The following is a 27,725-nucleotide window of genomic DNA, read 5'->3' on the forward strand; positions in this document are numbered from 1 at the left end:
AAATACTTTAATTTCCCCTTGGAAGTCTTTTTAATTCTGTTACTGTAAGTCATCAAGATTTTGGACAATTGAGGAAGGTTGTTTCTGTCATCCTCACATGTTTTAAAATGCTTGTGAGATGGTGCAGTGTTACGTAGGAACACTAATAATGTGGACAGTGCATGTGCTGAAATAAAAATTTGATGACATTTTTTGGTGATGTTTTAAAACTAATACCTTCCCAGAAGTTTACTTCGGCTTTCTGATAACCACTTTAGTATTATGATGACATACAAAATCACTATTATTAGCATGTCTGTCTGTTTACAACCCTTCCTGTGTTTCAGGGAATAAGATTTTGTTCTATGTATGTAAGCCTGCTGCATTATGTCAGTTGGTGATATGAGTGACAAGAGTTCAGACCTTTAAACCCAACTGGTGACTATGTGCACCACCTTATTTAACAAAAAGTAACTCTGCATTTTGCCTACAGATTGTATGTATTGGTTTCATATGATTCTCAAAATAAACAGTGATTTTTTCCATAAACAGAATTAACAAATTGGTCACTGTCATGGAGACATGTTGTGTTTTCTTTGAGGTACAGACTGATTTTTTAAATGCTATTTAGAAAAACTTTGTGCTTCAAAGGGTAACATAATTTGAGCCATATCATGACTGAGTCAACACAACCCATCCATAATAATGTTGACAACATTCTTATAGTTTGTAATGCAGAATTGAGTTTGAAACACATACAACGTACATCGTTTGTGCTGTTGTGTCTACTGGGTTAAGAGTTAGTGATTGTATGAATCTCTTACTCACTACTCCGTGTGTTTATTAAGTAATTTAGTGGTAGTCAGAAATGTAAGCCTCTTCTGTCTTGCAGAAATGATCTTATTTTTACATCTACCAGTTGGTTTCATACACTGTTATATTTTGTCAAGTTTCAGAAAATCCCACTTCGTTATCCCAGATGAGTGACCAAGAGGACTCCCATGACACTGAGACTAACCGAGTAGCAGGGGAGTACAATGAGACTGTTCCACAGATGCCTCCTCGCTTCACTAAGCCTGGCAACATGAATCGTGTGGTAGCAAAACCTGCTGGGAACATGCTGCGTTTGAAATGTCCTGCAGAAGGTAATTAACTCACAAAAGAGATCTGTTCAATGCTATTTTGGTTTCAGAGCTCTGTATTATTCTTGCTTTATTTGATGACACTTTCCACTCCTTACATTGTAAAATGTCAAATGATGGGATGACTAGTGAATAATGAATTGGAAAGGATGTGGATGGTCTGTTGTAAGGTACTATCTTGGCATTTGCCTGGAAAGACTGAGGAAAACCACAAGAAAACTCATTCATGATGGCCAATCTCAAGCTGAGATTTTAAAACTGAACATCCTGGGTATGAAGCAGGAGTACTAACCATGCAATGACAAGGTTCTTTCTGTCCAGTACATTAATATAAAAACATTGAGTTTCTTTAGAAACAAATAGCTATGAATTTCTGATGAAAGGCCCTGAACCAGTTAATTATGCAAAAGCGTTCACTGTGCCTCAGGCTCTGGGACATATGGACAGTAACTTGTGTACAGGTATAAGGGGTTTATATCCTGTGTTATGGGGCTGCTAACTAGACTTAGTGATAAGCAGTATGCTGTCATGATGCGTGGCCGGCCGTTGTGCGCATTTGCCGTAGCACACGGCTGATACAGGTCACTGGAGCACTTAATAGAGGTCATGGGCTCTCCTAAACTTTGCACAGGCAACCCAGAACCCAATATCACCTGGACGAAGGATGGGTCTGCTCCTGATCGTAATTTGGGCAGCATCCGCAGTGGTCGCTGGTCTCTCATACTAGAAGACTTGGTGGTGTCAGACTCCGGAAATTACACGTGCATAGTGTGCAACTTGTGCGGCTGCATAAACTTCACTTTCAAAGTGGATATCATTGGTAAGTTAATTTCATTTGTACTACCGTCACATTACTGATCTATAATGAGCCAGAACTGCTTGACTGGCTGTGGTACTTCTATCGGATTGGTACCTGGGAACTTTTCTCTTCAGTTACATCATCTAGAGCACGAACCTGACAATTCACCTCCTTCTACTGCCAACATTAAGAATGAGGGGAGATTTACTTCTACTTTGTATATGTGGTACAGTGCTTAGTCACATGGACACCCTTTCATTTACTTATGCTTTAATATATTTTAAATATTTATTTTATTATAGTTTTATTTTCTTATATTGTATTTCACTTCATTTTTTCTGTTCATTTATATTTTATTCATTTAGTTATTTATCAGTTGTCACTAATTTTATTTTTTGTTTTAATTACATGTTTATAGAGTGTTTAATTGCTTACATAATTATTATTTATTTTTGTTAGTGTTATTTATTTGTGTATTTTTTTACATACTTATTCCTTTTAATTCAGTTTGTATTAAGGAGCTCTTACCCAGAAGATAAATGGGTGATCATGAACTTACTGAATTTCAAGAAGATGTTTTGTTGTTACTGTGAAAGTCAGAATGTGGGTGGGGGAGGGGGCACACTTGAAAAAGATATAAAATTAAGCAAGAAATTGTCATTTAAAAAAGTGTGTATTTAGCAGATGTAGCCTGGTTGTTCTCATGGTTTTATACTTCTTGTTGTACATGGCCATTTTGGGTGAAGAGGTCATTGCAACTTTTTTTTTTTGTGTGTGCTTCAGTTCATGTGAGAATGACACAGAGAAAAGAAATTCTGATTTGGTACAGGAAGAGAGAACTCAAACTTTGTTGTCGTTCAAGTTCTCTCTTACAATACTGTGTATTCATTCCTGCCAGAACGATATCCTCACAAGCCATATGTGAAGGACGATTATCCGCGCAATGTTACGACATTGGTGAACACAACAGTGAAGTTTGAGTGTCCCACATACTCTGACCTTGAGCCTCACATACAGTGGATAAAGATGCCCCACATGTTCGAGGAAGGAATAGACTCTGTGGATGACAATTACACTATCCCTATTCAGGTGAGAGGTGCAGGTAGCAGAGGGACTTGTACCCCAACTTGCTGAATAACCATCTTGAACCTACTTAAGAAATGTGTCCTAGAAATCTATATTTTCTTCCTTAAAGAAATATTCTGTCTTGTTAACTCATCGAAGGAAAGATGAAAAAAAAACTGATTACAAAAATAATGAATGTTACAATCATCTATAAAAGAATAACAAAGTAAAATTTTATTTTGAAGTTGGTCTTCTGTAATACTGTGTGGACTTACATATAGGTACCAAAACTTTAGAGGAATATACTGTCTCCATCTTCAGGCTGAAGTATGTTCCTCTGAATGTTAATATCTTGTCCACAAGGAATTACAATTCAGAAGACCAACATTGACATCTTTGCTGCCATGAGAACCCTAAATCTGATTACTCAACAGCTGAAGGTGATGTTGTTTAACAAGTAACCTTTAAAGTGGTGAGTACTTTCTTAAGTGGGTTTCATGCTGCTTGTTCAGGAGGATTGCTTTATTTCGTCCCAGCAAGCTTCTCTATGAATGTGCCTTGTTTTTTTAGAGCGTCTCCATCATAGACCAATTCTAACGGAGGCCCCAAAAAACTCGACTGTGGTGGTGGGTCATAACGAGTCATTTCGGTGTGAAGTTCTATCTGATCTTCATCCACATGTTGAGTGGTTTCGGGGGTACTTCACTTCCCTTAATGAAACAGAAACTAATAACGTGGTGAAGGTATATCAGTCCTCTCTTATTTATGGGTGCTGCATGATGCATGTGTTTTGTTGCATGTAATATAGTTGGCAACACTGATTGCAGATTAATCTGCTTGCTGCTTGCATGGCATGTTGACACAGCACCACTGTTAGTGCTTATTAGACATGCTAGGTGGAGTGTCACGAGTTTCAGCACACTGGAAACTTCAGTCATCTGTCGTTCTTGCTTCTGACGTACTGCATACTCTTAATCTTTCATATGTTCCAATAACAAAGTTGGCTTGTTTAAATAGGTTTTGTGGACAAATATTACTGACTTACATGATGTGCCAAATATGACCGAGTACAGAATTACTGTAAAAGACCTTATTCCCCATTTTCCCACATTTTTGGTGATGTCACAGCCAAGAACACTTCAACTTCTATGACAGCAATGAAGCGAGTATTAATTTTTCATCAAATTACTTTAGCTGTGGGCTGCTTTTCTATGCAGTTTAGCATCCTTGTGTTGATTTAATAATTTTGAGAACTCTTTATCAAACAATGATTTATGCTGCTCACATTTCAAGCTAAAGATGGAGGTTGTATGTTATTTTGAAATATTGGTAATTTCCTACAAGACTGATCAGCATCATGACTACCACTTACTCCATATATCACCATGGCATGTTGCTTGACTGTGCATGGGGGACCACATTTTAACAGCACATCTCAGTGGCCAGCCAGTCAGTTTTAGATTTGCCCATTATATGAAGGATGTCTGAAAGTTGCCTCTGTCCTGCTCTTAGTTGATTGCTACTGGCTCTTTGCTCTTTTCTGATATTAAATTTGGGGGAAACAAGTAAGTTTTTTAGTGTTGTCATTGTGTTTAAGATAAACAGTGTCTTGCTAATGAAAATACAGTATCTTGCTGATTGTATCATATCACTGAACACTGGTACATTTGTCTTGTATCTTGACTTCAGGATGTGGAATCAAATTTACACATTGTCTGTCTCATGTTTGTTCAGTGCTTTTTTCCTGGCAGTATGCTCTGATATTTAATACAGTACTGGCATGATTTGTTAAATATATAAAAATTATGTTAATATGCATTTAAATTGTCAGACTTAACCTCAAAGTAACTCCACATTAAGAAAAGGCACTGTGTTTATGAAAATATGTTTCGTAGATAAGTGACTGTAATTTCTTATTGTATGGAACAGTGTGTTACATTACTTCATAGACTACAAAATATTTGTTGAAAGGTAATTTAATGTTTTGTTGCATCTTTTCTTGTTCTGCTCTACCTTCAGTTTCCCCATCTCTGCACCAATTTTGATTTTGCTAAAAAGAATGAATAACTTTTAAAATGTAAAATGTTTATATTTTGTAACAAAACATAGAAAGTATTCCTTTCTTTATCACTGAGTAATATCACATTTCATGCTACAATTTTAGTGCAAGTGATTGAAATGTTATTTGTTTCCTTTGATGTCTTTCTCTCTTGTTATATTTGTTATTGCAAGGGCAAAAATGGTAGTTTTACATTTTAAACAGTAAATAATTAACTCGGTATGATTTAACTATAGAGCTATGATCATATATATATATGTTACTTACTTAATATGTCAGTACCATGTTCTTCCCTTCCCATGATGATACAGCAGTATCACAAAATCACGCTATAAAAGTAGTCTATGCAGATGTGTATGTGTTTTTGGATGTATTAAATTTGAATCAGACATAATGATTTAATTGGTGAGTGGTGTGAATGTGTTTGCTCTTCCCATTGTCACCCTTAAATTAAGCACAGTTGGCCAGTGGCAGGTCTAACAAAGTGGAACCATTCCCTTTTAATTTGATTTCATTGAGATGCATTACCATTATGGTGTTGGGTGACTTATTCTTTTAACATTTATAACTGTAAGGAGAGTGTGTAATAAATAAATCTGATGAACTTGAAGGTACCAGATTATGCCATATACATTTCAAGATTCTGTGTTTCTTGAAATAAATATGTGTTAGTGAGATGTGTGTGTGTGAACAGTTTGGATTGTGGTATCACTTCAGCAGTGAATACTCTGTTTTAGCTGCATTAAAAACCCCAAGACATTTTATGCATACCATGCCACCTTAAATCCATTTTGTTAAAAGTTAAATGCTGTACTAAATGTTGGCCGTGATTTTGATTGTGTGTTTCTGATTAACAGTCCAGTATTCCAACAGAAACTGCTGAAGTACTGGAGCTTAGCAACGTATCGTATGATGATGAGGGGTGGTACACCTGCATCGCAGGAAACAGCCTTGGAATGACATACGCCAGCGCATATCTACATGTTGTTGATAGTAAGCTGTCATGTTCACTTATATTTCAATGTTAGCAGGACTGGGATACTTCTGGTCTTGGATTTTGCAGTTTTTCAATTCCCTTCTTTGTTGTGTGCCGTTTCCTGGTCTTGTTCAGTTTTTATATTTCCACATTCCCTAAGTTTCATTCCAGTTTCAGCAGTTTCCTTCAGCTTGCTACAAACTTTGTCTGAGACTTCCAGTGCGTGAGGTTTATTACACTTGAGCTCTATCTAGCAGCTGAGAGTTGAAGCACTACCACATACAACAGTGTGATCAAAGAAATTTAGTTTTAATGTAAAGAACTGTTACTGAACGTTGTGGCTGAGAGGTTAGCAGTGCTGCTTCATGACCATATTTCTGAAGTTAATAAAGTGTCCTCAAGTATATGAATAAAAAAAATCTCAGTCTCTGAAGAAATGTCAGATGGTCAGCAATGCCAGTACGGAAACTTATTCTGTACTGACGGAACTGATTGTTCGGAAGGCTTTATTGCATTCAGTCACCATAAAAATAATTTTACCTCTTATATTCTGTGTGAAATATGGTCTGTCATGCTTTGGAATGATAACAAACTGTTTGGAAATGAAGTGATGAGAAAGACATTTGACCCTAGGAAAGATAAATTAACAAAGGAGTTGATAAAAATTTATAATGAGAAACTTCATAATTTTTGCTGTTCACTAATATTGTCAGAGTTATTATTAAATCATGAAAGAGATGATTAGGACATGTATTACACATGGGTGAAACAAATTTGAGGTTAGAAATTTTGAAAGAAAGAGACCATTTGGTAGACTTAGAAATAAATGGGAAGATAAAATTGAACTAGATTTTTGATATTTAGTATGTCAATGTGTAAACCAGATTCAGTTGGTTCAGTATAAGGCCCACTGGCAAGATTTTGTGAAAATTTTGATGAACATTTAGGTTTCATAGAATCAGGACATTTCTTGACCAGCTGAGAAACTGTCGTGTTTTCAAGAGCAGTCTCTGCCGTGGAGATATGTTACGTGTTTCTGCACCATGTTCATCCCCTGTCCAGCATTTCACCTGGTTATCATTAGAAACCAAAATTGCCATCCGTTCTCTTTCAGCTGACGCTCTGTGCGGTGAGGCATGGCCAGTGCCTGAGTCCCCCGTGCCAGTGTCAGTCCGTCCCACCACCACTTCATGCCCATTATTCTCCTGGAGGACCATGGTCGCCATCACTTCCCTTTGTCTTCTTGCCGCAATCCTCGGGCGAAAGTTTCCCCGCAAATGGCTATGCTGCCCCCATGGGTGAGCCCACACCATACCAGAGTTTGGCTTTTTCAGTTTTTTTTCTGTAGCTGAAGAAAACTCGTGTGGATTGTAGAGTGGACATCTAGTGCCTTCAGTTTTTGAACCAAAAAGAAATTTACATGCAGAAATTAACACAAAGGCGTTTCATTTGCTGGAAAATTTTATTGACTTTGTTTTTCGTGAAAGTACCATAGTGAGAGTGCTTCTAATAGAATGTTGCTTCTATACTTGCCAGACATTTGCAACAAATCAATGAGCTTTTTGTAGTTAGATGGCAGAGCTTCCTCCTACACCCTGTCCATCATCCAAGTGAGTGAATGTTTGGGTGAAGGTGCTTTGTACAGTGCAACAGCGGAAGAGCCACAGTATTATTGATGACGTGATAATGCGTTAAGTCTATATCTCCCCTGCTACAACGTTCAGTAACTCCACAATGTATTTATGTGTTTTGTCTGGTTCTCATAATAAACAGGGACCATTTCCATAAGCATTAACTTGTGGCATATTTCCTTTGAGGCAGGAAGCGAATCTTTATTACTCAGAAGAGCTTTGCCCCATTGAGTAATGACAGCATTAACTGGGAATGGGATTGGTTATGTGTTGAGAATTTTTCCCTATTCTCCTAAGTCCATAAGGGCACTGTACAGTCCTGCAAATACTGCTTGGGTGTATATGCTGTCACCTCTTTTATTGACAAGGTCTGGGGACCCATGAAGCTTTAGCTCAGTTGAAGATTTCCGTCTTCTGGGTTGTTGCGCTGTGTAGTCTGGTTGATGTTAACCAACGTTTCAGAGGTCATACTGCCTCCGTCATCAGGGTGACGGAGGCAGTATGACCTCTGAAACATTGGTTAACATCAACCAGACTACACAGCGTAACAACCCAGAAGACGGAAATCTTCATACTCACCGCTGTGAGAACCTCAAGTCTTATTTAGCTCAGTTCTTTGATTTGTCTTTTAATGTTGAAATGAAGGGATAATATAAGGCCATTTGCTTGTCATTAGTCTGTGACAGTAGGTACTAGTAGGTAGGTGCTTTGTGTCTTTGCCTGTCTTCAGGGTACGGGAGCTTTCTTGGGAAAAATTTAAATCACCTGCTTTCTTTAAAATAAGAAGTTTATTAATCTTTGTCATGAATCACACTACTGGACCTTTTCCTGAGCTACTCCGCATTCTCACCAGCTCTTTCTCTAACATCCATCTTAATATACTCACTTCTGTACATCCATCTCTTTATACAGCCATTTCAAAACAAAGTTTGTATACATTTCATTCCCGCTGCATGTTGCATGTTCTGCCAATTTCAACTTCTTTTTACAATCACCCTAATAGTACTCAGTGGAATGTATAAGTTATAAAGCTCATCATGTTCTCCATTCTTCTGTTACATTGTTCTAATCATAATATTGTATCTAATAACTCTATAGAGCAGACAGAGTCCTTGTAAGAAATTGATATTCTCTCTGGTGGTCAATAAATTTCCCATCTTTTATGGATATCCATTTTAACATTATCTCATTTACACCCAAATCTCCCAAGCTGTCCCATCCCTGAAGGTTGTCCAACTAAAACTGTGTTCAGGTTTCTTGTCCCCCCAAGTCCTGCCCCTTTCATCCTCCTTGATTTTATCCTAACTTTAGTTGGTGAAGAGTACAAATTATGAAGTTCCACAATGTTATTTGTGCATCACTTTCAGCTTAAGTGCCCTCAATATATGTTACTTCCTTAGGATGAGGGACCGTGTGAGGACCATGTCCGTTTAGATCTCTGCCACACTGTTGTGCTTACAGCATAGTGAATTTGCTCATGTGCTGTAGGTTTGGAAGTCGAGCTCACACAGACGCCGAAACTCCAGCCCACTCTGGTGAATATCGTAGCAGTAGTCCTCTGCACACTCTTCCTGGCGGGAGTGGTGATCATGATTGCCATATTCCACAGGCTGAAGATCAAAAGGTACGCCATTATTTATGATAAACATTATAAAGCGGTCGTGAAATTAATGACAGTTTTGGTACACTGAATGAATACCGTGTGTGTCTGCAGAGAGAAAATGAAGAAGCTCCTTGCAATCGAGACGGCACGAGCAGCAGTGGTCACCCAATGGACAAAGAAAGTGATTGTAGAGAAACAGAACCTTGCCAGTGCCCAGAACACACAAGAACCTCTCGTAAGATTTCATTCTGCTTGTCATTGTGGTTTGCAGTTTCAGAGAAAGATAACTAAATGCTACTGTAAATGTATAATTTCAAGAATAAGAATTTTCTCATGATTTTTCTTTTTGGCCTTCTTCCTTCTTACATTTGTGTAGGCTTGTGCAAATAAATTATTGGATATATCTTAAAATGTAAATAGTATATGATTCTGAATATTTTTGAGAACAAAGTTATAAGTAAATACCAAATTCCACCTAAACTGTTCAGCATATTGAAACTGAATTTAACAGGGTTTATTCCAAAAACCATAAAATCTTATTCAATACAGCGTATGAGCAGTATTACCAGTATGGATTGTTCTCAGAACTTCATTATAGCAACCAACATTATCAGCGCAATACGTTTCTTCACGTTACATTAGGCTTTCTGCAAAATAAGAATGGAAGTGGGAACTCCTTAAAATGCACCTAATTTTCTGGAATTTGCAATTTGGTAGATATATTTGTGTTTAACTTTCATCAGTCCTATGTACCTTTGTAGAAAATATGAAGTGGGTGTCTGAATAACCTTTACTCCCTTGTAGCAGCATGCTGATGCATGCTTTTATTAATTAACTACCTCAATGTAATTGGGCTTTGAACATTTGTGATAGAGCTTTAAGGGTGTTATGATTGGTAAGAGACATAACAGATGAATATCAGTTTAAGGTTAGGAGTTGTATAATGTAAATGTAAATGAGTTAGAGATTATTTATTCTTTCATAAAGCTTTCTCTTTGCAGCTGATGCCAATAGTGAAAATTGAAAAACAGAAGTCACACAGCCAGATGGGAACTACATCTTCAGGCTCAGACCTCATGATCTCAGAGTATGAGCTTCCACTTGACACCGAGTGGGAAATACGACGCGACATGCTCACTTTGGGCAAGTCTCTAGGCGAAGGAGCTTTTGGAAGAGTGGTGAAGGCGGAGGGGCAGAACATAGTAAAACAAGGAGTCGGCACAATTGTTGCAGTTAAGATGCTTAAAGGTATGTAATGAAGTATCATATCACAAAGGACTTAAACGTGTTCACTTTAAGACTTTTTCAGCAAGAACATAAGTTCAAGAATTGGCAGAAGAATACTACAATTTAGTATTATAAAATCATGTGTACTGATGACACAGTAGTTTTGAGAATGTGTGATATACCTACCTATAAAAAGGAACTGTTATGTAGTTACTCATTTTCCTATGCTTCTTTTTGAGAAAATAAGGTCTGTGTGTCACCAAAGCTTAGAATTAGTCATTTAGAAGTGTACTCAGAAAAAAGGGGATTTTACTACTCTAATTGTCTCTCTGATATTTGGCGCTGGAGAACATAAAACTGTTCAGGTCACTATTGGTCTTTTGGGTGGTTATTCCACATGGACTTGTAGGTCAATACCCGTGTTTCTGAGAAACATATGATCTTCAGCCTTGAACACAATTAGTAATGTAACAGTTTTTGTCTGTGTGTTGCTGTACTTACAATATGAATTTTTGCAGTGTGGTAGCTTTATTCTGGTACATTCTGTATATTCCACCATTTAGTCTTTGTATATATTCCATTATCTCTTCAGTGTATATTTATTTATCACCTTCATTCTGGGTCTATGAAGGGAAGCCTATTGTTTTGACCGTGTCTCTTTCATTGTACATTGTGTGTGTTACTTTACCAGATTTTGAGGTAGTGCTTCTTCTGGTGGACCTTGCCTGATGTTCTTGTTTTCCTTCTTATTCTCTTCTTAATAGTCAATAGGAGCCGTGGTAGCTCAGTCATAGTGTCTTACTACAGACTGGATGACCGGTCTTCAATCTGAGCAGTGGCAAAGGATTTTTCCTCTAGCGTCAGCATCCAGACAGGGTCTGGGATCCACCCAGCCACCTATCCATCCATTTGATAATGTTGATCCTTTTCCTAGGGGTAGATTGCGCCCAAGGCACGATGCTGACCACTCATCTCTGTCTAGTGCTGAGGTCAAGAATGAGTAGGAATTATATCTCCTCTCTGTACAAGCTCCTTCATGGCATGTAGTGGGACAGCTTTACGTATTGCATGTAATATACTCATACCTGTCCAATTTCCTGCTTCAGTAATAATTAAAATATGAAAATAAAAGCAAAAAATTCCATCTATGGTGAGAGAAAGTGTGTCAGAGTTGCATTTATGAGCGCAATTCAGAATTCTGTCATCTGAGCTAAAACAAACATAATGCACTGGAAGTAGTTGGGAACTGAATTGTTAATTCCAGTGTGTGTACAATGTAATGCGATCGTTATCATTGCAGAGGGCCACACAGATACGGAAATGATGGACTTGGTGTCCGAGATGGAGATGATGAAGATGATAGGCAAGCACATCAACATAATCAACCTGTTGGGTTGCTGCACGCAGGACGGACCACTGTATGTTGTGGTGGAGTATGCCCCGCACGGAAACCTGAGGGACTTCCTACGACAGCATAGACCCTCATCTGGTTATGAGCCTGCCATTGGCACGGACCTCAAAGAGAAGAAGACGCTCACCCAGAAAGATCTTGTCTCTTTTGCCTACCAAGTTGCCCGCGGTATGGAGTACCTCGCCTCCCGGAGAGTGAGTTGCTGTTACTGTACTTCCTGAATATCTCACCAGATGGACATGCTACCAAGTGCTACATATGATGGTTGCATCAGAATAAAAATTACAGTATTATTTCACTGCGTAGTGGTCGGCATTGTCCCGATGCAGTTATTGTGTAAATTGTCTGTGATTGTTAAACATTTTCACAACTATGTGTTACAAAACCATTCCTCTTAGCTTCACCTTGTTTCTCTGTTTGTGTGTAACAACTTGAGAAGCACTGAACAAATTCTCATTAAATATGATATCAGTGATTTTTAAATGTTTGCCGATGCATTTCAGTTTTTGTAAATATTGGACAATAATACTGATTGTTTTACTTGAAGATGTACTTGTGATTTAACACTTCATGGTAGATCAGCATACTATATTACTTTTTTTTAAAATTTATTATATCATTTGACCTGAACGTTTATGTTAACATTATATGTAAGACTCAAGTCAGTCTTAATAACGCACCACCACATGGCATGTTGACCATGTGTTTGTGTTTCACAGTGTATCCACCGTGATCTGGCTGCTCGCAATGTCCTGGTGAGTGATGATTATGTTCTGAAGATTGCTGATTTTGGTCTAGCAAGAGATATCCACTGTCATGATTATTACCGCAAAACCACTGATGGCCGACTGCCTGTGAAATGGATGGCCCCTGAGGCTCTATTTCACCGTGTGTACACAACACAGTCAGACGTGTAAGTACTTAGATAAGCATGGCAGAATTATAACCTCCAATTTTGACTTAAAGAGCGAGTTGTGTGGGCCCAGACCATCCTATAGTATCTTAAGCAAGCACTATCATGATCTGGATGTTCGTAAACTCCATCAGCAATAAATCACACTTCAGTCTTCTCTAACTTGCTATGGAGTATGGATTAGAATCCAATGGGTGATAAGGGAATGGAGATATTTTGTGATAATATTAATATGGTTATTAGGTAAATGGATTGTGATCAGATCTAGTGGTTAGCTTTGTATTTACGTTAGTTTTAGACCTTCAGTTTGTACCACCTCTCAGTTTAGCACTATGCATTTGTTGCAGGTGGTCATATGGCATCCTGTTATGGGAGATCATGACACTGGGAGGCACCCCATATCCATCGGTACCGAGTGTCGAGAAATTGTTTCAGTTGCTTCGCAGTGGACACCGAATGGAGAAACCACCCTGCTGTTCTCTTGAAATGTAAGTCTGTGATGTAATCTTCGGTTTTGTGTTTCAATTATTATCGAATATCGATGCAAAAGTTTTGACAGTTACTATTTCTTACACCAAAACTGCTTTGTACAGCCTTCAGCAGTTGCTTGAGAATAAATAACATTCATGCAGTTATTTTCACACTTGCATGTGTTAAAAAAGATTTAAATTCAGACAAAATAAATTTTAACTGTTGGACCTCAGGCAACGAAGGGAGGTAGTCATCAGCACAGTGACGCAATTACACGCAGGAACTTACATATTACTTTGTCTGTAGAAAGGTTCTGAACTCATATTCTAAAAATCATGTGGAAAAACACAAAAGTTGCCTGATTTAAAAATCAATGGGTTGTATGTTTTAGTTACATGTTGATGCGTGATTGCTGGAGTTACCAACCAAATGAGAGGCCGATGTTCGGGGAACTCGTTGAAGACTTGGATCGCATTCTCACCATCACTGCCAATGAGGTAAGAGAAGTCACTAGTTTAGTCGTTAAGTAATGTATTCTGAATTGTTTCACATCTGGACCCAGATGAAGTTCCTTCGTGCTTCACTGTTCTTCAGAAAGGAATTGTGACAGGTTCAAATCCTGTTTGAAAACATTTTGGTCAAGTGAGATAATGGAGCCAAATTGTTGAGTTATTCTGAGATATAAGGTTCTCTTGCTAGTGAGGATGTCAGTTGTTACCCTGAGAATGGAGGTCTGGAAAGTCACGATTGACAGTTCATTTGTTCGAGAATATGTTGCCTTTATACCAGTGTACATTGAGTTTTTGTACATTTGGCCAGAAAAGAGATTAACTGTTGAAAACCTTATATAAATATGTGTGTTTCTTGTATCAGGAACTTGAAATGCTATGATTTTGTTTTTAAATTAATGCTTAACCCTTTTCCCATGTATCTTGAACAACTTATTGATGCAGTCAGTAACTGAATTAAGATGACAGCCTTATTTTGTCTCTGAATATGTCTTATTTTGCAAAAATTCTGTGCACATGGCAGACACAATACACAATACAGTGCATTTCTTAAAGGAATTGTGACCTAGTGGAAGATGCCAGAAAGTGAGGGACACTGTAAACCAAAATGGAGGGAAGTTATTATTTAATAAGAAATTTTAGTTAATATAATTGCATTTATTCTTTGCTTGAGACACTTGAGGATTGTTGTGCAGGAGTATTTAGACCTCGGACTGCCTCAGCTTGACACGCCTCCTTCCAGTCAGGAATCCAGTGAAGATGAGGAAATATTTCCGTACCTCTTGTAGCAGGACAGGAGACAAGGATGGGACTTTTGGTGAGGTTTCTGCCACATCAGACTCTTGATGCAAGAAAGTCCATGACCTCCACCTATAATTACACTTGATATTGGGAACTGGATATATGTGTGTGTACATGATGACGTTACTTTGGTTACTCTCTTTTGACATCTTGACACACATTTGTTAGTCGAGTTTGTGTTTGTGCACTGAAGATGAATCATTCTCACTGTGGCTCAAAGAAACTTCTTTTAAGTGTTTGACATTGGTCAGTACATGTAACTAGTCATTTAAGAGACATGAGGTGTGTTCTGAGTGAACTCAACTGTGCTTGAATCACAATGGAAAGTGCCTCGGGAAATATTTATGCCTATATTTTTTTAAAGAGTACAAAGTGTTGTAAGTTATGGATTCTGTTTTTCTTCTCGTATTTATGCCTTACAGTCAAAATGTGAGCTTCGTAAGTTGTATTATGCCTTTTTTATATATTAAAACTAATGTAAGGTAAGGTGTGTGCTGATTTGAAAGCAGTAATTGTGCATGACATGGATCATATAGCTTGAAATGGATGTAAATGTTACCAGGTTATCCCATAACATAATTAATTGTAACTAATGTCAAAGTATTTAACTTTAATTTTTGTAGAGATATTCAAGGAAATGAGGGCTGATTACCCTCAACTTTGTTCAAGAACAATATTGTGCCGGTGGTACTGTACATTTTCTAGAGTCCTGAAGGTAATATTATGATTATACAAATTTATGGTAATGTGTATGGAAACAAATGCTCCATTGAGGAGCTGTGCACAAGATTGAGAGGGTAAACTGTGCACTGTTATTAGAACATTAAACTACAGTTGTTACTGCATTATGAACAGGACTACATGAGGGAACATTATTAAATATAAATATAAACATTTTTTCAATTTCATCATTGCAAATTCATTTGGACATCAGAAGTTTATAATTCCAAATTAATTTTACTGTAAACCCAGTGTGCATTGCTCACTGTAACATAATCTAGGCACAATAAGTTGAAGCATTTCAAAACAGATAGTTTTAACCTGTTTTAATCGTATACAGTCAGTTGTTATATAGCAGAGTTCAGAGTACTTCTCAATTAGGGTTTTTACCCACACAAACGTTTATTAGTCCTTATGTTTTGATATTGTATCATATTGTGAACTTGCTTTGCTGTAATTTGAGCAGTCCCCAATGTTGATAGTTTTGAATTATTAAAAATCAACATTAAATTGTTCATTGACATTAACCATTCTTTTTGTTAACAATTTTAGAAATTCCGGTGCTATCAAAATCACCATATAATGGTGTATAATCATGTGGTGTATTTCATTTGTGTGGAATACAAAATTTATTTACCCATGGTTTGTTTAATGATGCTGTCATGTGTCTCAGTATATATTGTAAAATTGTAGGATTATTAATCAACAATGTATTGGAAAGTATATTTAAAGAAGTTATGATGGCCTGATTTAAGGTACTATCACAGCATTTGCCTGGAGGGACTAAGGATATTCATGAAAAACCTCAGTTTGTTTAGCCGGTCTTCAGGCTGAGACTTCAACTTCGGAATTCCTGACTATGAAGTAGGAGTGCTAATAATACAAAAGACTGGCTCATCCCATTTATGCTGTCATTTTGTTAATTATTTTCCATTTGCCAAAACCTTTCTTTGATAAATTTAGAGTTTTCTGTTTCAAAAGGTGTAGAATTAGTTCCTGGTGTTAACAACAACATATAGAATTCTATAACTATTTTTAACAATTTTACCTTACTCCGTGCCTTATATATAGAATTAAAAACAATATAAAATCAATAACATTCTATAAAGTATGATACATGATTCCAATATTACTACATGGGACTATTTCAGACAGTATTAAACTGCTACAATGTAAGGTTCAGAATTTTGGAAGTTCATTTCTCCGCATAAAATTAATTTTGTTGCTATCTTGAAATGTTTATTCTACTCTAAGTATGAACTTTGTACTGTTACCAAGTTGAATAACCTGTGTATGTCATCCAATGAACTGTACTGAAATGTAGCTGTTGTAAAATGTTGCATTGTGTTGTGACTGCACTGAATTGTTTGTAGATTATTTTTGGTTATACACCTCTTATCTAAATCCTGTAATTTGGTACTGTAATTGATCTCTAGGCTGCAGGTTTGTGTGATGAAACAACAGAGGATTAAGTCTAACATTATTTGTTATATATTTGTATCTGTGCATTATAACAGATTTCTAAGATTGCTCAGCATTTGTCATTATCTGAGTACTTTCTTGATATGATTTATGTTTCAATTAAATACATCTTTGTATTTTTTTTTAAATTTAACACAGAACATTACTGGTTAAGAAAGAGGTAGCTTTTGAAACTGCAGCTTACAATTGTAATTCATAATATTTTGGAAAAGAAACATTTAAGGTTATTAAATTAATGCAGATCAGTGTGAGTATGACTGATATGTAAATAGGATAAATATAGATTTAAAAAAAACTTTTATAAAGAACTCTTCAGTTTCATTCTCCAGTTAGTATTAATTCTTGATATGTTTCAGACAGTCATGTTTCATATGAACCCTATTTTTAAATAAATAAATGTAAATAAAAAACCTAGGACCACCTATGACACGGTCAAATGTAAAGTGAAGCTATTGTAATTGAACCAAATTGGTCACAAACCTCACCAACTGCAGTGGAGCAAATTCCAGAAACAACCAATTAATAATGTATTTATCTGACTCATGGAAGAATAACAATTCCATAACACAGTAATGAATAAGTTACATTTATTTTCATTTGAAATCATCGCCAGTTTAATTAATCATGTTATGGTAGGTGAATGACCAAAATTATTTTCCAAAATCATTCCCCTCCCAATCCTTGGAAATCTACTGGCAAATGCATTACGCATCAAGCCAATCCTGTGAAAGATTGATATGCAATGCAGATCACCACCTTTTTTTGGAAACATAAAAATAGGTAGAAGTCTGCTGTGAATGACAGTAACAGCCAGTGTAAAAAAAGGAAAATTGCAAAATTGCTTTATGTGTTATGTTACCATCTGACATAATGAATACAGCAGTAAAACAGGTGATGTTAAGGTTCCTCTTAAACTAATTTTTCACATATTTTAGTGTCTGATATGTGCTGAGAGATTAAAATCTGATCATCCTATTCAGTTTTTCATAATTTCTAATGATATTATGTGAAGTTAAATTCTTTCATAATTTTCTGTCCTGCAGGTTTTCAGGAAAGGTGAAAGAACATACTTATGTAAAGCAAGTATTTGTTCTTAATGAAAGGTAGGACAGTTAAGCCAACATTATCACAGAACTATGTCTGTCCACAGCTCATATACAGATGTCTAGTGCTTTTTGAGAACACTGAGAAGAATAAGATATCTGTTAACAAGATCCTTCCATTCCTATTTTTTCCAAATAAAAATATGTCAGTCTTATTTGTCTGTATATTTATAAATAATATAAATTTTCTTGCACAGAAGAGAAGTTTTAGTGTTTCAGAAACTGTTTTGTTAGTGTATATTGTAAGATAGGGTGGTCTAAAAATGATGTGTGGTAGACTGTGTATGATGGGAAGATGTGTTTTCACCAGTAATGGCAATGCCACATACAGGTGTTGCTTGAAATTTACATGCTGTATAAGGATATGTAGCCAGAGCAAAGTATAAATTTATTCACGTGGCAGTAATCCATTATGTTCGACTTAATAATTGTGATTTCATATGTAAATAAAAGTTGACCTGCTATATGCCATGTAGGTGCTTTAGGGGAGAGGAAATATAACTCCAACTCGTTCTTAACCCCACACTTGATAGCGGTAAGTGATCCCCATCACACTCTGACAGCGCTTTACCCCTGGGAAAGGACCTTGGTACCCACTGGACAGGAGGCTGAGTGGGCCTCGGGGGCCAGTCTGGGTAGTAGTCAGTCACTATACTGACTGAGCTACCCCAGCTCCCAAGATGTTTGCTTTTAAAGAGTAATATGTGAACAAATAGTTTACAAATTTTTTATGTTGAAGTCAAGAATGCATGATTGAAAGTAATTCATGAAGAATGGGAGTTTTCAGGAAGTGAAATTTCTTGGGTTTTTTTCTTTCTTTTTGACGTTGATATTTTGAGACTGAACTGTGAGGAGCCAAAAGTAGCTTCCAGATTCATGTTATTTTCGGCTTTGTGCCCCCCTCACCCCTGAAAATGCGGTCAGAAAGTTCCATGGTTAAAGTATTTTGATAAGTGTAACGGCGGGGGGGATTTGAAAACTGAACTGTAGTGCGTATGACGTCATACATGGGACTACATTCTTGCGCATCAGGCCTCGCGCCAAATGGATAGGTGTGTTGACTGTAGTTATACCGTGTTTTATACCAGGTCTAACAGACCCAGTCTTATAATTAAATATACTTTATGTGACAGTTGTCCAAATCCACCATGTCACAAAATTGTTTCTAAGATCCAATTGAAAAGAGAGAATAGTTCAAGTTGGCAGCCATGAAGGAAGTGCGTGTGACGTATTTATGAGTCACCCATTAATGGAGTCGTAAGTAAGTGTGTGGTATTATCAGTTGCAAGTTTCATTTAGTTTGTTCGTAGTTTCCATTCAGAAAAGGCTATTGCAGTTATTGTTTGAGGAAGGAATGTGTAAGCAGAAAGAAAAAAATTGGTAAGAACTTGGATATTGTACATTAACATGTGTCTGAAACACACTACAAATCAAGTTTTTGATGTGCAATTGTGTTTAAGAAATATATTCGTATAGTTTAAGGAACATAGCTGTATTGTTTGGAAGTATGTCTGGAAAAAGACCGTTTATTTTATTTTGTAAAATCATATTTCTTTAGGTTTTTTATAATTTAACCATGGACCCCCCAGAACGGCCATCACGCCATCGAAATCATGACAAATGGAGGAGAATTATTGAACCAGCTGGTGATTCTGAATCTTCGGAATGGAGTTCTGGTTAGTGAAATTGTTATCCAGTGTATGAAATCAGTAGCAGTGTTCTTATAAGCAACGTAAGTCCGAAGCATACCCAAAGCTCAATCTGGGTTAGCAGAATGTACATTGCGCATTGAGTTACGAATGACTTATGCATATTTAAATTAGGATTTTATAGATTAAATTGTTTATGCGTACTGTAAAGTGCAGGCTAAAACATGAGAAAACCATGAAGTTACATGAGGGGATGGATGTAAAATTTAACATATTTTTAAACTGGGCGTTAGGTGGAGGTAAATGTTTGTCTTCACGCTCCGGCCGGTTTATCGCCTTGGAAAGTTACTAGTACCCATTTCATAAGATGGTGGGCCCCAGAGTCAGTTGATGCAGTAGAGAAAAGAAAGATCTTGCCCCTGCTGGGGAAAATCAGTCTCAAGTTACATGGATGTGATAGATTGTAATTATTTATACTACTTCCAGTAACTGTACTTAAACTTAGCAACTGTGCATCAGTTAAATTCATCTTCATATCAGAATTTAAGAACATCAATTACTCTGAGAATGGAGGTTCACACGGCAGAGAAGATGTCTCTGTTGGTCTTCTGGGTGGTAATGCCATGTGAACTTGTAGGTAGATGCCATATTTTGGATGATCATACTGCTCCCATCTTCAGGGCATTTAGAAAACATGAAAATTTACTCAGAGTCATAGTTTGCTAACTTAGCCATGGTGCATGGGCAATCATATTTCTGGAGCCTTGGTATATCCATTTATTGATGACTAGAATAGGTGTGTATGTGTGTGTGCTATGTTGTTTGTATTTATTATTGCAGACTCAGACGTGGGCACAGCAATGTCCTCGTTCAGTTCTTATCAGTCCTTTGAACCTACTACAATGGCAAATGGCTCCTCATCTTTGAGCACAAACAGAGAGAAACATTCTTCAGTGACTCCAGCTGCTCAGAGCAAACAGTCAAGAGACCCTTCATCAGTCTGTCATATTTTGGATTCCTTTAACTACATGTTTGACTCCTCCGGTGGACTGAAGGTAGTGTTAAATGCCGCAGTAGGCATACACACGTCCTGCTTACCCACTTCTGTGTTTTACATGCTGGCCCTTAACAAGAATCTTGAGGGGACTTACGATATCTGTTTTTAAGTAAGAAGTTCTTCCCAAGAAGAAAATAAATAATACCAGTTGTAATAATGTGCGACATGTTTGAAACTCCAAATAATAACAATTTTCTGACTAGACCAGGGTTTGTTGGTAGACCAAATGCATAAGAGTAGCATGCTAGCTGCTGATGTGACTTGTGTTACCCAAGTATGATATTACCAATGCATGCTTTGTTAAGTTTTAGTTAAAAGTTTGTATAATTTAGATCAGAAACATTTTGTTTGTGGCTACATTGCACAGAAACCCAGAAGATATACTCTCAGCCATGAGAAGCTAAAATTTCACATTATTATTATTATTTTGCATTTAAGAGGTACGAAGGATTGGATCCAGGTGCGGGAACATCTGCAACCAACTACAGCCATCTGCTGCACCATGACTATGCAGAGAGGGATGCTAACAATGACAGGAGTTCAGCGAGCGATCCTCTCTGGTACGATCGCTCCATGTACACTTCGTTGTGTGGTTGGGGGCAAAAGAGACAGCAATTTATGAATAAACCCATGCAAGTGATTGACTGCCGCGTAACTCCAAATACTTCTTCCATCAGCAGTTGTGGTATGTCTAATACTATCACTCCTGATCAGGCGGTGATACAGGGTCCCGATATTGGTAGCGCCCCTGCCAGCGGCAACAACATCGGCCAAGAAGATGGCGAAGGGTAAGGATGGCATGAAGAATCCATGGAGAGTAGGAAAGGGTTTGGAAGTGGCTGGTCTTGGATCTGTTAATGAAGGTATTAGCCCAGAATTTGTTTAGAGGGACAGCAGAACTAAAACTCTGTAATTTACATTGTAAGGACCTAAATTTTTCTTGGGTGCACCATTGGTCTTAATAATTTCATCTTCAGTCATTTGATGAGTGACATTTAAGGACCTAGAAGTACTGTAAGAATGAGTTTCTTTCTAGTTATAATAAAATCCTGTTGTGCTACTCTTGGTTGAAAGGCAAAATAATTTTTCATGTTGTAGTCATAAAGTTTTTCCACATAAATTAATTTCCATCTTCTGCTTCCTTTCCTACTGAATAGTGCTGACTCTGGTTTGGAACCAATGCTAATATTACTACCATCAGAGAAGAGTTGTCATATTCTAATATTGTTCCTGTTCTATAAGTAGAATCTGCTGTCTACACACATTGTTTGTTAACCGACTTGGTTTACAATCTGTCTTAATTTGCATCAGTCACACAACAGAAATGTAACGATGGGATAATGTGGGGCTAAAAAACCAACTTAGATCTTAGTGCAATGTGTCTTCAGTAGATGTCAGAAACAGCAAGTCCTCAGCAAAGCAAAGTTATCCAGAGTGTCTAATTTTAAAATGATATTTGAACCAGATCTACATTTTTTGCATAGTGGGTTGATGGCTCCTTTTTTACCGTAGGTGGAGGACTCTGTCAAATATTGCAAGGTTGAATTCCCCGTCCAAGAAGCCGCCATCATTGTTCGGGCCGTCGGATTCTACTGCTGTCAGCTCTGCAGATACTTCTGATACCACTGCTGCTACTACTGCACCAGGTTGGGTATAAACTTGTATGTTTAGTTGGGTTTGTCAGCTTGAGAGTAAAAATGTCGTGGGTTCGACACCCTTGCGGAAACAATGATTTTTCTACTTTTACTGTCAGAGTTGATCAGAAGTGCCAATTGTTTGATGTAGTTAGCACTTATGCATCATACTTGGAAGATCTTGGGTTCAGCTCTCCTCGGCATAAGCTATGTTGATCGAGATCTCTAGTTTTACCATCTCCTTAATGTCGGCCACAACTCATTCCTATACTACCATCTGCCATATAACCTTTGCATCTGAAAAAATGCAGTCTTACATAAACGAGAATCATTCTCAGAATGTTACTCTTATCTTGTTACATCAGTTTATTTATTATGATTTAAAAATGAAATATTGTAACGCAGGTAGAAAGAAATTTTAATGAAACTTACTTAACCTGTTTATTTGACAGACTGCTCGGATGCTGTCCCAGGGCCTTCAGCACAATTGCAGACGCAGGCAGGCCAACGTGATTCCACTGTCATGTCTGCCATAATGGATGTACCATTAATTCCCATTTCACCTCCAGGATTCATGTGCCCCCCAGCTAGTTGGTATGTATGCATTCAGGAACATTGCTACATTAAGTTATAAATATTTCTTTGTAAAGAGTATTGTTTTTTGTGCTTAGTGTTTCATCATTGGAATGCTGAAGGTGTTATAAATTAAATATCCACTAGCTCTTACCTGTCTTTTATTTTTCTGCCCTTAATTATTCCAGGTACAATTAATTTTAAAATATTAAAGAAATAGATTTTAGTTTGCGCTGCTGTCAGTCTCATTAAATGAATCATAAATCTGCAGTTGTGCTTTGAACAATGTCACTGCCTGCCATCGGTTATTCCTACATAAGTTTCTACTACCGGGTCTACAATTTCTGAGGCTGTGGTCCTGCTTGCATTGTGTGGTCGGCCGGCGCTCTGTTGATGTCGGCGGGAGTTGTGCGCATTCTTCTGGTGGGTGACCAGCGAATCTGTTTCAGTGCCGCTAGTAACAGTGAACTACGAATATTTCTCGTCGCTAATACATGTTATTACCTTAATTGTTCTTAACTTAAATCACAAAAGATGTTCAAAGGGACTTACTTGTGCTTGCAGGCAACTTCACATCTCGTTAGCATGATTTGAAATACTCGACGCAATGCAAGCACGACCGCAGCCTCATAACTTGTAGACCCGGTAGAAGAGATGTCAAAGCATGCAAGTAGCAAAGATAACACTGCACAGAATCATAGTATGGCAGATAATTTGTGATGTTTGTTGCCAAAATCATGTAACAGTGGACCTGTGTGGGAAAATCATGTTGGAATCCTTCCCACAAGGATGGATAAAGGATAATTTTTAAGAATAATTACAGTTACTTTTTGTAATAGGTATGTTCAGAAGAAAGTGCAAAGGCGATGCAACAAACAAGTGAGGTTCCAGGATAATACGTTTCAACGTGAGTCTTGTGTACCACGGTTGATTCCTGAAGACTGTAGCTCTGCTGCTTCTCATACATTTGAGGATCCTTCTGAGATACAGGTGAAGTGGTTCTCAGGGTAGCCTGTATTTGATTTAATTTTAATAACTGCCGGACTCAATAATACAGCATTGGATTGGAATGTGATTGTGCAGAATTTTACATTGAATCCCCTTCTGTGTCTGTCTGAGTACATTGCTAACAAAATGGTTCAGTTTAATTATTTCTGCCCTGGAATTGTTAAGTAGTTGATCTGATCTACATTCCATCCCATCATAACTTCCTATTCAAATTAGGTTACCTGTACAATCATAAGCAATTGACAGTGTTGAGCACTGTAGGACAAATCTTTGATTGAATGTCATTTACTTGTGGTAGGTCTTATCGATGGCTGGGCCCTCAAATCCTTCGTACGCTCCTAGTCCCCAGTGCTTGAACCTTACGGGTCCTGAAAAACCACCCATGAATGAATCTCTCCAGAGCACGCCAGATGTAGTGGAGGCAGATGAAGGGGGAGTGGAGGTCATCATGGTGGATGATCCCCAACCACAACGTGGGGAGAAGCGCCAAGCAGGCAAGCCTCAAGAATGCACCGATGAACCAAGGTGTGTTACAGTCAGCATTTGGAGTAGGCGTACTGTAGCTCTAGCTTCTGAAAATGAAAGACCTGATTCAAGCCCCGGGCATTCCATCTGAGATTTATGGAGAGCGAAGTTTAGTTGAGTACTTCGGTTCTCTCGTCGGTTACTTTTCTATCATTTCGTCATACCCGTCTGCATCCATCCATTACGTATGTGATGGCCTGCTTATTATGTAATTAGTGTTTCACTTTGCATCCCAAGAATAAAGAAGTTAATTTTTAATGTATGTAGGAATATTCCTATAATATTGCTGTAATTTATCTAATTTTCATGAAAAATTTCCCTTAATTTCATAACATTGATATTCAGGAGGTAACTTTAGATACTTCAAGTATCTTCATGCATTCAGCAGCAGAAGTAGCTTTTTCAGTTCTGTGCATTCTTCTGGTATCTTCTGTTGCATCACATTTGTCACATTTTTGTTGGCCAACATCCGATTCTGCTGTCCTCTGCTCTTCTCACTGATATCAAAGTCATGCATATTCTGCTCGAAGGCATTGAGTTTTGGTTTTACTCTTTGCAGTTGGAAGCGAATCAGAGATGAGGATGAGATTCTTAACCAAGGACTGATTGGATTGCTGGAGTGTCCAGTTTGCATGGAGTACATGGGTCCACCAATACACCAGTGCCGCCGAGGACATCTTGTGTGCTCTACATGCAAACCCAAGTTACCAAGCTGCCCAACATGTCGCTCTCGTTTTACAGAGTCTCGAAACCTTGCCATGGAAAAGGTTGATGCACTGTGTACAATCACTTGTAAATAATAGAATTGTTACTGATAATATGTCAATAATAGGTCTTGTATGTGAAGTGTCAGTACCAACTAAATTATGTGTTATAACACGTACAATTCACCAGACAAAGGAAGATATTGTGCTGCATAATGTTGGTAGTGACAGCGTCATTAAATAGGCCACAGATAAACACCTACATATCATGCTGGCCATTTTCATGCCTTAATATTGAAATTGTTTTGATTTAAATTTAGAAATAAAATGGGCCAGAGAACACCAAAGATCGTGCTAGATCACGTACTTTAAGAACTTGCCAGTGTGTGTTTAAATTCAACTTGTAGCACTAGTTTTAATTTGTCTTAGAAAGAGACCTTCTCTTCCAACAGGTTGCTGACAAATTACACTATCCGTGCAAGAATGCACACCTGGGATGCACGGACACACTTCGTCTACGTGACAAAGATGGACACGAAGCAAATTGCGCATACAGGAATTATCGCTGTATAATGGTACCTCCCTGTGAATGGAAGGGTCAGCATAGTGACATCCTACGCCATGTGATTATGTCACATCCTGATGTACTTCTGCGAGGATCAGAACACGTGAGTGCAAGAGGGCTTGTGACCTGTTAGAACCTTGGTTGCCCTGTTTTGTAGCTGACAAATAATGTTTATTCACACCATTTTAGGCCCAGTCTTGTGACCAAACCTTGAGGCCATTGAAAGAATACTCAAAAAGTGTGTGTGTGGGTTTTTTTTTGTATTTGCTTTTTAATTATACAAATACCATGTTTTACATACAAATTTTATATATTATATACTACAAAGTTTTGACTTTATATTTTTGTCTGAGATTATGTATTTGCGTTTCTTTTTACATGTCTGATCCATCCCCTACACCTCTTTATTTAATTGTTCCAATTGTACTTTGTGCCTGTAGGCAGCTTGTTCTGTCCTCCACGCATTTTGAGTATATGTAAACTTCTTGTGTTTGACCAACATTTGCAAACTGGTGCAGAATCAAGAATTATAATATGTTGTTTCTTTTCAGGTTTTGGAAATGCGCTTAGGGAACCTCACTGAGCAGTCTAGTCAGAACTGGTTTGTGTCGGCGCTGGGTGAACTGTTTCGAGTGAACCTGGGTGCTGTACGCGGAGGGCGTGTCCAAATATTCGGATGTGTATTGCTTCTTGGTCCGTCTAGGTGTGCGCCGCTCTTCCGCTATACTTTGATGGTGAGCTAAGATCGATTTGCTTTTCATAAATGGAGTGCATTCCGAGACTAAAATTACAGGTGTTATCTATTAAATGTATTTGATTTTGTGTATTACCAGTTAAGACATGTTCCCATTTCATTCCATTGTGGAAATCCTAATCGTGTATATTTTGAAAACCTGCATACTCAGAATTGTGCTATGGATTGAACACTTAAATACAAATAGAATTTTATAGCTTTGATCAGAGATATGTGAGAAAAAATATTCTTTGGCCCTGCAAGGTGTAAATTTTGTGTTCTCTGTGACGCTATGTCTTTAGGTTGGACCGACAGAAGGTGACCCAGCTCAGAGGAAGCTGTTATATTCACGTGCAACACATTGCTACGTAGAGAGGTGCTCTGCATACTACTCTGCTGGCGATTCTTTCCATCTCCGCACCGAATCTGCGCAGCTATTCAGTATCGGACCACCAAATAATCGCATAATGTATGTCAAGCTGCGTATTGAGAAGATAGACTCTTGAGTGTGCTCTACCTAATAGCAGTATCAAACATTCCAACAGATGCTTTAGTGTTTATTTGCTTTGCATTTTTACATTTCCTTAAGTTCATTTGTGCAGTGAATGAGAGCAGCATTTAATTGATGTAATTAGAACTCATTTGCTTCTTATATGAATCAGGGTAAAACTGTATGATAATGTGTAATGTGCCATCAAACTGATTATTATTTTTGCACTTGTTATGATGATGATATGCTGTATTTGACAGAGACAGTCGCTGGTGGAAGCTGAGGGTTGTGTAGTGGTGTCAACAGTATATGAATTCAAAGAGATATCTTCCATAAACCTGTTCTGTATAAAGTGAAAATGTCGCGAGAAGGAGGAAGTAGTAAAGGAAGACTGTATGTGCCCTCTGTTTCGTGTAAAATAAAGGAAAAGTATGTATATGAATAATAGTGTGAAAGCTGGCGCTACGTTTTCATTGCAGAATGTGTATTTTGTGTGTATGTTCTATCTGGTTGTGTGGTTATTGTCAACTGAATTCACATAATGTCTGAGTCCTTTTGCCATCTTCAGAAATTTCAGTTTTTGTTTATGTACTTCCAGAGTGAAAAGATTTATTTCAGAATCCTATTAACACACCACATAAGAACTGTCTTGCTGTACCCTCAAAATTGAGGGAGGGTATAGTAAGGAAGTGGATGTGATAAGATGTCGAAAGGGGTTGGCTGTTTCTGAGTATTGTCCTGTTGTGCTGTAAGCAGAGCTGACCAAATTAACTAGTGCAGTGTCACATATTTATGGATGCCATTCCACTGTTTGAAAGACTTGCTGAGTGTGTTACTTCCTGTTCTGTTCCTGTGTATAAAATGTGTTACCAGTGAAATATATACTTTTCTGATGA

General features: G+C 37.6%; 2 protein-coding genes across 6 annotated transcripts in view; both read left to right on the plus strand.

Annotated features, from left to right (window-relative positions):
• LOC110826648 (fibroblast growth factor receptor homolog 1) overlaps positions 1 to 18,357 on the plus strand; it is a 55,084-nt gene extending 36,727 nt beyond the window's left edge. For 3 of the 4 annotated variants that reach the window (XM_087356783.1, XM_087356782.1, XM_022057487.2), the window contains exons 9-20: positions 930 to 1,124; positions 1,753 to 1,941; positions 2,819 to 3,009; positions 5,902 to 6,037; positions 9,140 to 9,275; positions 9,366 to 9,489; positions 10,256 to 10,502; positions 11,782 to 12,086; positions 12,612 to 12,805; positions 13,153 to 13,293; positions 13,668 to 13,773; positions 14,481 to 18,357. In XM_087356783.1, the coding sequence (XP_087212909.1) occupies positions 930 to 1,124; positions 1,753 to 1,941; positions 2,819 to 3,009; positions 5,902 to 6,037; positions 9,140 to 9,275; positions 9,366 to 9,489; positions 10,256 to 10,502; positions 11,782 to 12,086; positions 12,612 to 12,805; positions 13,153 to 13,293; positions 13,668 to 13,773; positions 14,481 to 14,573 (2,057 nt within the window). In that variant the 3' untranslated portion in view covers positions 14,574 to 18,357. Of the gene's footprint in view, positions 1 to 929; positions 1,125 to 1,752; positions 1,942 to 2,818; positions 3,010 to 3,555; positions 3,729 to 5,901; positions 6,038 to 9,139; positions 9,276 to 9,365; positions 9,490 to 10,255; positions 10,503 to 11,781; positions 12,087 to 12,611; positions 12,806 to 13,152; positions 13,294 to 13,667; positions 13,774 to 14,480 lie in introns of all 4 variants that reach the window. The other variant, XM_087356784.1, reaches the window with a different exon arrangement.
• Positions 18,358 to 19,002: 645 nt separating this feature from the next.
• Positions 19,003 to 27,725, plus strand: LOC110826686 (uncharacterized). Of its 2 annotated transcripts, none has more exons than XM_087357655.1 (12): positions 19,003 to 19,152; positions 19,450 to 19,567; positions 20,381 to 20,595; positions 21,036 to 21,385; positions 22,110 to 22,243; positions 22,684 to 22,825; positions 23,644 to 23,794; positions 24,111 to 24,337; positions 24,897 to 25,104; positions 25,494 to 25,709; positions 26,158 to 26,340; positions 26,642 to 27,725. In XM_087357655.1, exons 2-12 carry the CDS (start codon positions 19,468 to 19,470, stop codon positions 26,843 to 26,845), a joined length of 2,130 nt encoding a protein of 709 aa, XP_087213781.1. In that variant the 5' UTR covers positions 19,003 to 19,152; positions 19,450 to 19,467; the 3' UTR covers positions 26,846 to 27,725. The 2 variants fall into 2 exon arrangements, with proteins under 2 accessions (XP_087213781.1, XP_087213780.1); XM_087357654.1 differs by having other exon boundaries at positions 19,032 to 19,271.

This window comes from Zootermopsis nevadensis, unplaced genomic scaffold (assembly GCF_977971745.1).
Source record: "Zootermopsis nevadensis isolate Lab colony 2312 unplaced genomic scaffold, Znev_1.0 Znev_ptg000028l, whole genome shotgun sequence".
NCBI classification, from domain to species: Eukaryota; Metazoa; Arthropoda; class Insecta; order Blattodea; family Termopsidae; genus Zootermopsis; species Zootermopsis nevadensis.